This window comes from Canis aureus, chromosome 27, assembly GCF_053574225.1.
Source record: "Canis aureus isolate CA01 chromosome 27, VMU_Caureus_v.1.0, whole genome shotgun sequence".
NCBI classification, from domain to species: domain Eukaryota; kingdom Metazoa; phylum Chordata; class Mammalia; order Carnivora; family Canidae; genus Canis; species Canis aureus.
This window is the reverse complement of record NC_135637.1, coordinates 11,727,729-11,740,200: the sequence shown is the minus strand read 5'-3', so window position 1 is coordinate 11,740,200 and position 12,472 is coordinate 11,727,729. Positions and strand designations below refer to the sequence as shown.

The window sequence follows — 12,472 nt, the reverse complement described above, 5'->3', positions numbered from 1 at the left end:
TATAACCAATTTTACTAATTTTGGTTTCCATCCACCCAAATATTTTCCTGGCACTAAGATAATAATACAAAAGTAGTGTGGCTTCAAAATACGAAAATGTAGATACCTCCATACTTTTCCTTGCCAAAGCAATTTTATTTGGCTCCTATATTCTAGATATTTCTAAGGTCTTTTTTTTTTTTTTTAATTTTTATTTATTTATGATAGTCACACAGAGAGAGAGAGAGGCAGAGACATAGGCAGAGGGAGAAACAGGCTCCATGCACCGGGAGCCTGATGTGGGATTCGATCCCGGGTCTCCAGGATCACGCCCTGGGCCAAAGGCAGGCGCCAAACCGCTGCGCCACCCAGGGATCCCTAGATATTTCTAAGGTTTACATAGCATTTGCTATGCATGCTTTCACAATGTCTCCTTGGAAAAAGTCTACTCCAATTACCCAATTGGAAATGTCTACTCCAATTACCCTTATCCTTGGAAAGGTTATTAGCTGGTATAGCAACATCTGAAATTTAACTTCCTCAATCCCTACATCTTCCCCCTTCAAAAAAACTCCTGGTCCAGCCTAGCCTTCAGAAAGTTCAGCAAAACCACTCTAGAGTTGTTCAAAAGCTAGCAAAAAGAACTTCCTCACCTGAATTTAGGAGATGAACCCTATATCCAAAAGATGACTACAAAAGATCTCTTTTCTTTCTGCAAGTATCCAAATAGTAACTCCACACTTGCTATCATCTTTAAAATAATTCACAATATTCTCCAGTTTTTCAAATGATCAAAGAACCCCTCAAGCTTGCCACTTAGATGGTGCATTGGTTGTGTCTGCCTTTGGCTCAGGTCATGATCCTGGGGTCCCTAGATTGAGTCCCATGTCAGGCTCCTTGCTTAGCAGGAGTCTGCTTCTCCTGCTCCCCCCCCCCCCCCGCTTGCTCTCCATTAAAAAACAAAAAACAAACAACAAAAAAACCTTCAAACTTAATTTCAGAATTTAAATGAAAGTATAAAAGCTATCATGTCTAAAAGCACAGTTTTCCATTTATCCCTTCAGGCTACGTAGAGAGTAAGACTGCCAAGAAATAATTTAGATCTACAGTTAAAATTCAAGTTCATTTCTATGGTTTCACAGAACCAAATTATTGAGTTAAATGCCAAATGGCAGAGTCAATCAGATTATTAATCCTAATAAAAGTGGAAGTTAAAAAGCCTCAACATGTATAGTTTTAATATTATTTTTTAAAAAGATTTTATTTATTTGACAGAGAGAGAATGCACATACACAAGAGGGAGAGGGAGAAGCAGGCTCCCCACAGAGCAGGGAGCCCAGACACAGGGCTGGATCCCAGGACACCAGATCATGACCTGAGCTGAAGACAGATGCCTAACCAACTGAGCCACCCAGGCGCCCCCACTGTTAATGTTTTAATAAATAAACACATTATTTTGTGTGGCTCAGGTTAAGTAGTCACAGTAGGTTTTTCTAAAATGTTTCATGTATCATTGTAAATGTCTTAGGATTACATCTTACCCAGGTCAATGACCCAGTGGTTCTAGTAATTCAACAAAACTATCTAGTTTGGATATAAATACGCAACCACCAAACAGAGCAAACAAGAATATACTGACAACCTAAAAACTAAATTGTGATGGGGCTTCAACATGATAAGGAACATCTACAAAAGCCCCAACATCAGACTTCATGATAGAAGACTATGCTTCTCCCCTATGATCAGGAACAAGACAAGGAGTCTGCTCTTGCCACTTCTATTCAATATTCTACTGAGGAGTCTCTATGGCAATTAAACATGAAATAAAAGGCACCCAGATGGGAAAGACACAGAAATATTTGTTTGCAGATGACATATTATAAATTAAAAAATCTCAAAGGACTCCTGAAAAACTATTAAGATGTCATGCCAGCAAGACTACAAGATATAAGAACAGACAAAAATCAAATGCATTTCTATACACTAGCAAGAAAACAATCCCAATTACACATAGCTTCCAAAAAAAAAAAACAACTACCCATAAAATAAAAAAAATAAAAAAAAGAAGTATAAGACTTATGCACTGTAAACAACAGAATGCTAAAATAAAAGATCTAAATAAATGGAAAGATACTACATCATCACCCAAGTGGCATTTTCCTGCACGGGAAGATTTAATGTTGTTGATGGCCATATTCCCCAATATGATCTATACAATCAACAAAACTCTTATCAAGATCCCAGGTTGTTTTGTTTTGAGGAAATTAGCAAGCTAATCTTAAAATTTATATGGAAATATACTATAGAAAAAAACAACAACATAGAGAGAACAAACTCAATGATGTCAAAACTACACAAAGCTACAGTAACCAAGACAGTGTGGTGCTGGCATAGTGGAAAATGTAGTCAATTGATTTTTGACAAGGGTGCCAGGATAATTCAATGAATATGTCTTTCAACAAATGGTGCTTAGATAAATAGATATCCAAATGCAAAAGAAAGAAGCTGGACCCCTATACCTCACACCATATATAAAACCTTTATGGGGATGCCTGGGTGGCTCAGCGGGTGAGCGCCTGCGTTCTGGCCAGGGCATGATCCTGGGGTCCTGGGATCAAATCCCACATTGGGCTTGCTGAGAGGAGCCTGCTTCTCTGCCTGTCTCTGCCCCTCTCTCTGTCTCTCTTGAATAAATACATAAAATCTTTAAAAACAAAACAAAAAAACCTTTATGATTTCAGACCTAAGGCAGGACACTGAAAGCACAAGCAATAAAAGAAAAAAAAACTGACAAATGGGACTTTTATAAAAATTAAAAATGTTCATGCTACAAAGGACACCAAGAAAACCAAGAATGGGAAAAATTCCTGCAAATCAAATCTGATAAAACAGAAAAAAATATATATACATATGCGTGTATGTGTATATATATACATATATAAATAAAACACAGATCATTAAAAGGACATATAACCCTATATATATGTGTGTGTGTGCGTGTGTGTGTGTATATATATATATAAATAAAACACAGATCATTAAAAGGACATATAACCCAATTAAAATGGATAAGGATTTAAAAAGACATTTCTCCAAAGACAACATACTAACAGAAAATAAACACAGGACAAGATGTTCAACACCATTAGGAAATTAGGGAAGATACCACTTCATGGCTAAAATTAAAAAAATAAATAAAAGACAGTAACAAGTGTTGGTGAGGATATGGAGAAACTTCTATGTTGCTGGTGGGAATGGAAAATGATGTAACCACTTAGGATAACAGTTTGGAAGTTGCTCAAAATGTTAAACAGAGTAGTCATATCCCCCTAGCAATTCCATGGCTAGGGGTGTACCTAAGAGAGTGAAAGCAGGCATTTACACAAAAACTTGTACATGAGTATTCACAGGAGCATTATATATAGTGGCCAAAAAGGGGAAACAACCCAAATATCTGTGAACTGATGAATGGATAAATGAAATGTAGTATACCCAAATAAAGGCGTATTCAGCCATAAAGCAATGAGATACATTACCCACATGAATGAAGTATGTGACCCATGCTACATGGATGAACAATATGCCAGGTGAAGAAGGCAGTCTCAAAGTCTCAAAAGGCCATATATTATATGGTCCCATTTATACACAATATCCAGAATAAATTGTGGCTGCTGGGGCCTAGGGAAAGGGGCCAGCGGGAGTGACTGCTAATAGGTTTGGGCTTTCTTTTTTAGGGGATGAAAATATTCTGAAATTAAGATAGTGATGATGACCCCCAACTCAATATACTAAAAAAACCCACAGAATTGTATGCTTCAGAAGAATGACTGTTAAGGCATGTGAATTATATCTCAATAAAGTTGCTTAAAGATAATTGTGACCTGGGCCTCAAACAAATCAAAATATGACCTGCTTGTGTACACTGAGTATACATTATATTCTCTAGCCAATGAGATACAGTTTATTATAGAAGCAATAAACCACAAAGACTCAGTTTCCTCAAGTGTAAAGCGTGAACAGCAGCACACATATACAGGATGTACTCTGGTGAAGAACCAAACACTTGCAGCCAAGCACAGTATCCGGCACATACTCTAAGATTAGCTATAATTGAATGTGCGCATATAGACTTCCAATTATCCGCTCTGTACAGAAGTTGCATAATAACCATGTTTTTTTTTTTTTAGCTGAACCTACCACATACTTCTGATTTCAAGTTTCATTCATTATTCACCGAGAGACTGTCATATGCTCAGCAAGATTATAATGGTCAGTGTGATAGTTCTGCCCTTAAGGTGCTCACTGCCTCATGGTAGGACAACAGTATTTAATAAAATGTTTGCATTTATCTAAAACTAGATTATCACCTCTGTTCTGCATCCCTCAGAATGGTCAGAATTCAAAAAAGTAATATACAAGAGCCCAATGTTTAAACACTGCATATGCTTTTAGCAATTCATGTACAGTGGGGAAAGAACAGGAAAGAAAAAGTGCTAAACTATCAGAACTGTTAGCACTCCTCACAAAGGATTCAGAAATAGGTGAGAGTAGAATGGGTTTAAGTATATTTATTGCTTAGAACAGTTACAAATAAGTCTACTCACTTAAGATGAGGGATTTAAACTCATCTTTTAATATTAAACAGATTGGTTTTTGAATAATAAAAGAAATGGAATAGTTGCCAGAAGCTGGAGAAGGAGGTAAAAGGAAATCAATGGGAAGAGAGGGTCAGTTTGGGAAGATGAAAAGTTGTGGAGATGGGTGGATTATAATTGGGAGATAGTTGCACAGCAACGTGTATGTGCTTAATGCAACAGAACTATACACTTATAAAGGGTTAAAATGGTCACCTAGATATTATGTGCATTTTACCACAACATATGCAAATAAGGGTATTCCAGTAGACTGGAAATCTTAGGTTACATACACTGAATCAATCTTTATTTGTCCTTCCTTTTTCTTAAAAAAAGATTTTATTTGGGGGATTCCCTGGGTGGCTCAGCGGTTTGGTGCCTGCCTTTGGTCCAGGGAGTGGTCCTGGAGTCCTGGGATCGAGTCCCGAGTTGGACTCCCAGCAGGGAGCCTGCTTCTCCCTCTGTGTCTCTGCCTCTCTCTCTCTCTCTCTCTCTCTCTCTCTCTCTATGTCTCTCATGAATAAATAAAAAAATCTTAAAAAAAAAAAAAGATTTTATTTATTTATTCATGAGAGACACAGAGAAGAGAAGCAGACATAGGCAGAGGGAGAAGCAGGTTGCCTGTGGGGAGCCCAATGCAGGACTCGATTGCAGGAACCTGGGATCCCGCCCTGAGCCAAGAGCAGACACTCAACCACTGAGCCACCCAGAAGTCCCTTATTTGTCCTTCCTAAACTATCGAACACAACATACAGAACACTATATTGTAGGAAAGAGAATTTCAATGGCAAGAAAATTCAGGTGGATTAGGGCTATAACTAAAGCTTCACCACTGTGAGGATCTGTGCACTGGGCAAATTAGTAAGTTATATAAAGTTTGCCTAGCTTCCCAGAAAAGGCTAGGAAAGTTCAGTGGAACTGAAAACTGAAAATAGAGGCCTCCATGGCTAAGAGCATAGGAAGAGGCAGGAGATGAAATCACAGAAGCAAGCAGGAGTCAAATGACGCAAGGTCTTTTAGGTGAAAAAGCATTTTATATTTTAAGTGCAATCAGGAAGCCACTGAAGAATTTTAGCAGGTAAGTAAACAACAGGACCTTCAGGTAATTGCTCTAGTTGCCACCTGGAGAAAAGACTGGATGAAGGTGACAAAGGAAGCCAGAGCCCAGTTAGGACACAAGGACAGTCCCAGTGTGAGCTGGTGATTGAGGAAACAAATTCACAAATTTGGGTGTATTTTGGAGACAGATTCACATGGTCTTAGAGACAGAGAATGAGAAGGAAGGACCAAGATGCCTCCTAAGCTTCTCTTAGCTAATGAGGTGGTCAGGGTGACATACTGAGACAGGCAAGCCTGGAGAGCAATAAGATTGAGAAGAAAAGACAAAAGAGTAACTGACCTTTATCTCTTCAAAAGAGAAGATGCCTTGAGGGTCAAGGTTACAGCTCCCTCTGACGCTATTTACCACTGCCTTCTACTGATGAAAACTCAGGATAAATGCTCTGGTGGTAATTTCTCTGACTTCTTTTTTTTTCTTTTTAATTTATGATAGTCACACAGAGAGAGAGAGAGAGGCAGAGACACAGGCAGAGGGAGAAGCAGGCTCCATGCACCGGAAGCCCGACGTGGGACTTGATCCCGGGTCTCCAGGATCGCGCCCTGGGCCAAAGGCAGGCGCCAAACCGCTGCGCCACCCAGGGATCCCTCTAACTTTTCATATAGACTCAATATACTGAAATAGCCTAACTAGCACAAAAATTCTTAAAATAGTTTTAGTTTGAGAGGCTCAAGAGTGTATTACCAGATTAAGCTGGAGAATAGGAAAACACTGTCAAATGGAATCCCATACACAAACGTAGGTGACATTATCGGCAACAGCACCTTCCACAAACATCCTTCCAGAAAGACAAACCATTTTCCACTGAGGTTTCCTTACTCTGTTACCATCCCATCACCATCCAGTCACCTCAACTAGAAATCCTGTCAGTGGCTTTGACACTACAACCCAAGCCCAGTTAGCTCCTTACACCCATCTGGGTTATTAAAACCTGTCCCTTTGCATTGAAATCTGAGACTCACTTGTCAAACTATAATGACCATAATTCCATGCCCAGGGGAGATTCAGTTATTTGGGGGCAGGACCCAGTAGACACTTTATTTTTTTATTTTTATTTTTTTTCCAGTAGACACTTTAAAGAGTATCACCAGATGACTCTGATGTGCACTTCTGCTTAACAGCCACTATTCATCAACTCACAATCTTTCCCTCATTCTTCTTTTTTTAAATATTTATTTTCATTCATTCATTCATTCATTCATTCATTCATTCATTCATTCAGAGAAGCAGGCTCCATGCAGGGAGCCAGACGTGGGACTCGATCCTGGGTCTCCAGGATCACACCCCGGGCTGCAGGTGGCGCTAAACCGCTGCGCCACGGGGGCTGCCCTCCCTCATTATTCTTAATGCTACTGCTCTCATGATCTCTTGCTTCATCACCTCTGGCCTAGACTATCAAATGGCCTAGACTATTAAATAGCCAATCTCTAGACTTCCCCATTCTGACCTATATTCTGTATCACAGCCAGAATTCCCCCTCTAATTCTTATTTTTGCTGTGACAAATTGTAAAATATGAGTGAGGTTTGTTGATCAATTTCCTGATTCTGATAACTATACTGGACTTATACTAAAAGAATGCCCTTGATTTTATAAACACTCAAGTATTTAGGATTAAAGAAGCATCATACTGCAATGTACTGTCAAATAGTTCAGACAAAAATGTGTGAATGTGCAGATATCAACTGACAGAGGATAATGCACATGTGATAAAATGCTAACACTTTAAGAATCTGGGTAAAGGTTATGTGGGAACTATTACTATTCTTACAATATTCTTATGCCAAAGTAAGTTTTAAAAATCCAGTGAGGGCCACCTATCCAGCTCAGTCGGTAGAGCATGCAACTCTTCATCTTGGAGTCACGAGTTTGAGCCTCGTGTTGGGCACAGAGATTACTTAAAAATGAAATTAGAAACCCAAAACAAATATAAAAAATAGTGAAAGGGAAAAAAATAGTGAAAAGGAATAAAGGGGAAAGGAGAGAAAATGAGTGGGAAATATCAGTGAGGGTGACAGAACATGAGAGACCCCTAACTCTGGGAAACGAACGAGGGGTGGTGGAAAGGGATGTGGGCGGAGGGATGGGGTGACTAGGTGATGGGCACTGAGGTGGGCACCTGACGGGATGAGCTCTGGGTGCTATATGTTGGCAAATGGAACTCCAATAAAAAAATATATATATATACCAAAAAAAAAAAAAAAAAAAAAAAAAAACCCAACCCAAAAACCCAACACATACTGAACCCAATGGCCCAAACATTTCATTCTAAGTTGTACTTTTGTTAACACTATGAAACCAACGTGTTTGGTTCAATATAGGTAACATTTCTCTTTTTCTGGAAGAAGAAAAATTATGGATGAGACTATACCTATGACAAGGCAATTTCCTTTCAGAGGCCAAAACATGTTGCTTTTTGCAACCTCTTCATTAAAAGGAGATAGACAATGAAAACAAAGAACTTCACCACGAGACAGTGTAAAAGTGTTACTGAGACAATTCACAAAAAGAAACTAAGTACAGTTGACCCTTGAACGACATGTTTGAACTGCACAGGTCCACTTACACATGGTTTTGTTTGTTTGCTTTTTACAATACAATCCTATAAATGTATTTTCTCTTCCTTATGATTTTAATAACATTTTCTTTTCTCTGACTTTATTGTAAGAATATATAAAACATACAGAATATGTGTTAACTATGTTCTGCATAAGGTCAACAGTAGGCTACTAGTAATTAATTACCAGTAAGTTTTTGAGAAGTCAAAAGTTAGACATGGATTCCTGAGTGCCCCAACTCCTGCACCAGTTCAAGGGCCAACTGGTAAAAAGTATTCAGAGCTCAGCAAGGTGTGAAAAACCATGACAATGTGAATAATCCAAAAACCCTCGAGTAAAAAGACTAGACTGTTCTTATTGATTTTGGGCATTCAGGGCTGCCTAAAAACATGGCACTGATCCTGAGCAATGAGGATACGCATCCCTTTAAGTTTTGTGGAGAGCTCTGGCCTTGCACTGGATTCACAAATTCTTCAAAGCCCACCCAAAGAACCCAGGCTGAGACCCCTGGCTCTGTGTCATGTAGAAGTATTTTAAAGCAGAGCTTTTTATTGTTAGTTTTTATTTATTTATTTTTTAAAGATTTTATTTATTTATTCATGGGAGACACAAGAGAGAGAGGCAGAGACACAGGCAGAGGGAGAAGCAGGCTCCATGCAGGGAGCCTGACGTGGGACTTGATCCTGAGGCTCAGGATCACGTCCTGAGCTGAAGGCGGCGCTAAACCACTGAGCCACCCAGGCTGCCCTAAAGCAGAGCTTTTTAGAGCCATGAAATGACCCTTAGCCATCTACTTAATTTGATAGTTACAAGTATGACTAAACATTTGTGTCAAGAATCAAAACAAGGAAAAGTATGCAACCCCTAACAAGTATTCCAAATTGCTCACCGCAACTAATTGTCAAATCAAGTGAGGGTGACAGTAGTAGTTTCACTGATGGTAGTGCTCTACCATGCACCAAAAGCAGTAAGTTCTGTAAGTTCAAAACACTTTGTTTAAAACAAACTTTATCAACATCAAGGGAGGTGACAAACACCTTGAAATAAATACTCAGAAAACTGGATTTGTTTGGAAGGCACCAAACCCTGTTAATATAATTGATACATATGAGCATGATTTTTAAAACAATTATGAGCCTTGAAAAATGAAGTGCATTCAGATACACAATCTAGAATAAAACAAAAATGACAAACTCAACTCACCAGCAATTTCTACAATATCACCAGGAACTATGTCTTTAGCTTTAATCCGCTGGACACTCTTTCTGTCCTGTCGATATACTTTGCCCATTTCAGGCTCATATTCCTTAAGTGCTTCGATCGCATTCTCAGCATTTCTCTCCTATAAAAAAAATAAATAAATAAAAGTAGTAAAGACATACTTGCCATAGCAAATTAGAATTTTGGCCGAAGGAATCAAATTTTATTTTATTTTTTTTTTAAAGATTTTACTTATTTATTCACAGAGACACACACACACGGGGGGGGGGGGGGGCAGAGACACAGGCAGAGGGATCCATGCAGAGAGCCCCACGCGGGACTCGATCCAGGGTCTCCAGGATCACGCCCTGGGCTGCAGCCATCGCTAAACCGCTGCGCCACCAGGGCTGCCCTCCCCCCTTTTTATAAAGATTCCAAGGAATCAAATTTTAGACTTCTAAACTTTAGAAAAAAAGACACAAGAGATGCACAGTAATGACACTTGCAAATAATTCACATAAAATAAACACCAGGCTCTTACAATTTTATGTTTAAAAAAAATGAATTAATAAGCACCCTAACAGGCCTAAACAGGGAATAAAATCTAACAAGGAAAAGCAGTTACAGACTATTGTCCCCGAGCCCACTGTGTATAACATGGCCCTCGTCTCCAGACTCAGTCACACCACTGAAATGGATTCTGTCTCACATGAAAGGTAATGGTCTAGGGCTGGACTGCCTAGGTTCACCCAAGGCTTTTCCACTTAACAGCTATGTGATTGTGCACAAATTACACAACTCACAGGCTTGGAGTCTACAAAACCTAGACACCAATGCTACTACCTCAAGGGCTGTGAGGATTTATAAACTATTTAGGCTGTGCTTCAGTACACAGTACACGTTGGGAGTTATGAATTAAGAAAACCAAGTTACATCTCACAAATTCTAGGAAATCTCTGCAGTAATAAAGACCAGTAAATGGCTGGACTCTCATCACAGGAACTGTCAGTCCCTGGGGCCTGAGTGGCTCAGTTGTTTAAGTGTCCAACACCCCCCACCCTTTCTTTGTAAAGATTTATTTTTTAGAGAGAGAAACAGAGAGTGTACACATGCATTGGTGGCAGGGGCATATGGAGAGGAAGAGAGAATCTTAAGCAGAATTCGCACTGAGTGTGGAGCAGCCCAAGGCGAGTCCAAACTCACAACCCCGAGATTACAACCTGAACAGAAACCAAGAGTCAGAAGCTTAACTGACTGAGCCACCCATGTGCTCCAAGTAGCTGACACTTAACTTTTGGCTCAGGTCATCATCTAAGGGTTGGGAAACTGAGCCCCATTGGGCTCCGCCCTGGGAGTGGAGCCTGATTAGCTTTCCTTCTGCCATCTCCCCCACCTCCACCCCCAGCCTGGCCCAAAAACCAAAAAACTGCCAGTCCTGTGGCATATATACCACATTCACGAACATACCAAAACTTAGTTACACACAGCATTTCTTTCCAAATTACAAGATGTAGAGATCAAAATGAGTAATGTTAAAAAGAAAAAAAAGCATATGTGCCAAATTTGTTTTCTCTCCTTCTGGAGAGTAAGCAATTAGAAGTCAAGGAGCGAATCTACACAACATACACCCAGGTGAGGTTACTTAATGCACAAAGGAAAAGATTCATCTCTCTCACTTTTTGCCTTCTGATGGTATAAAGTTCTATTTAACCTTTACTTGGATAGAACTTGTGCATAATACTATGTGATCTCATTTTTTACCTTATTAGAATTATGGTCTGTTGCAAAACCCCCAAAACCTACTTAAAGCGAATTAAGAGACTCAAAACTGAAAGCTAATGGCATGTGCCTCACTTTAAATGTTTATAACCCTGAAAAAGTATAGAATAGGTTAAATTTAGGAACCTTGTGATAAAAATAAGTTCAACCTCATATCAGTTCTGCTGAAAGAATTTATCTGCATCACCTTATAATTAACGGGGATACTAGAATACTTAATTCTAATAAAATGTTACTGCTATAAAGTCTGTAAAGTTCAAATGCTACTAATACTGTAGATAGAATAAATTCTAAGCACTGCTGCTATTCAATTAGTCAAATTTAAAACTACTTTTTCACAGGACTGCCTCTCCCATTAATTGTGGCAGTTTTAATTCTTTTTCTCCTTCTTCAAGGTCACGTCAGGTAGAGTTTAACAAGACTGCTCAAGGTTAGGAAATATCCCAGGAGCACTGTATTTCAGTTCTACTCAAAATTAGCAAAGGTGCATTTAAGTTAGAAGCATTATAGACAGGGACGCCTGAGTGGCTATCAATAGCCGAGGAGCCCAACGTGGGACTCAATCCTGGGACTCCAGGATCATGCCCTGAGCCAAAGGCAGACACCAAACCGCTGAGCCACCCAGGCATCCCAAGAATGTTATTTCTTAAACTAAGATAAATATAAAAGTTCTGTAAAAACTGCTGTAAAATTTTACTTCAGAATTCAGATCAGCCTGGGCCTGGATTCAAGCTCCAGATACTCTATGTACTAGCTGTATGGCCTTTAAGAAGTCACTCTGAACCTCAATGTCATATTTGTCAAATGGGGTACCATTTGCCTTAAAAGATCACATAACAACGACACAGGAATGTATGTAAGGTATGTATCTCCTAACTGGCATAAATTATGTAGTGGGAAAATATATATTATTGGCTTGAGAAGGACAATCTAATGCTGTATATGGTCTTTTTCCTACATTATTCACAAGGGGATCATTTCTACTTAAATATAAACAAACCTTTAAAAATCTGTATTTATAAAAATTTATAAAAAATTAAAATAAGGAATATAGCACAATAAAATTTTCTAAGTAGACCATCTTTCGATATGAGCCCACTACATAAAGGCCTTCATGTTTATTAACAAGATCAGAAGTCTACAAACTTTTTTTTTGGTAAGGTTTACTTATTTACTTTAGAGAGAATGCAAGCATGGGCAGCCGGG

At 39.0% G+C, this 12,472-nt stretch overlaps 1 protein-coding gene across 3 annotated transcripts in view; it reads right to left on the bottom strand.

The window, feature by feature from the left end:
• Positions 1-12,472, bottom strand: part of ATP2A2 (ATPase sarcoplasmic/endoplasmic reticulum Ca2+ transporting 2) — a 60,759-nt gene that overhangs the window by 38,449 nt on the left and 9,838 nt on the right. For all 3 annotated transcript variants that reach the window (XR_013366503.1, XR_013366502.1, XM_077875571.1), the window contains one exon: positions 9,491-9,629. Coding sequence is in view for 1 of the 3 variants with exons in the window: in XM_077875571.1 (XP_077731697.1) it covers positions 9,491-9,629 (139 nt within the window). In the remaining 2 variants the exon portion in view is untranslated. The remainder of the gene's footprint in view (positions 1-9,490; positions 9,630-12,472) is intronic.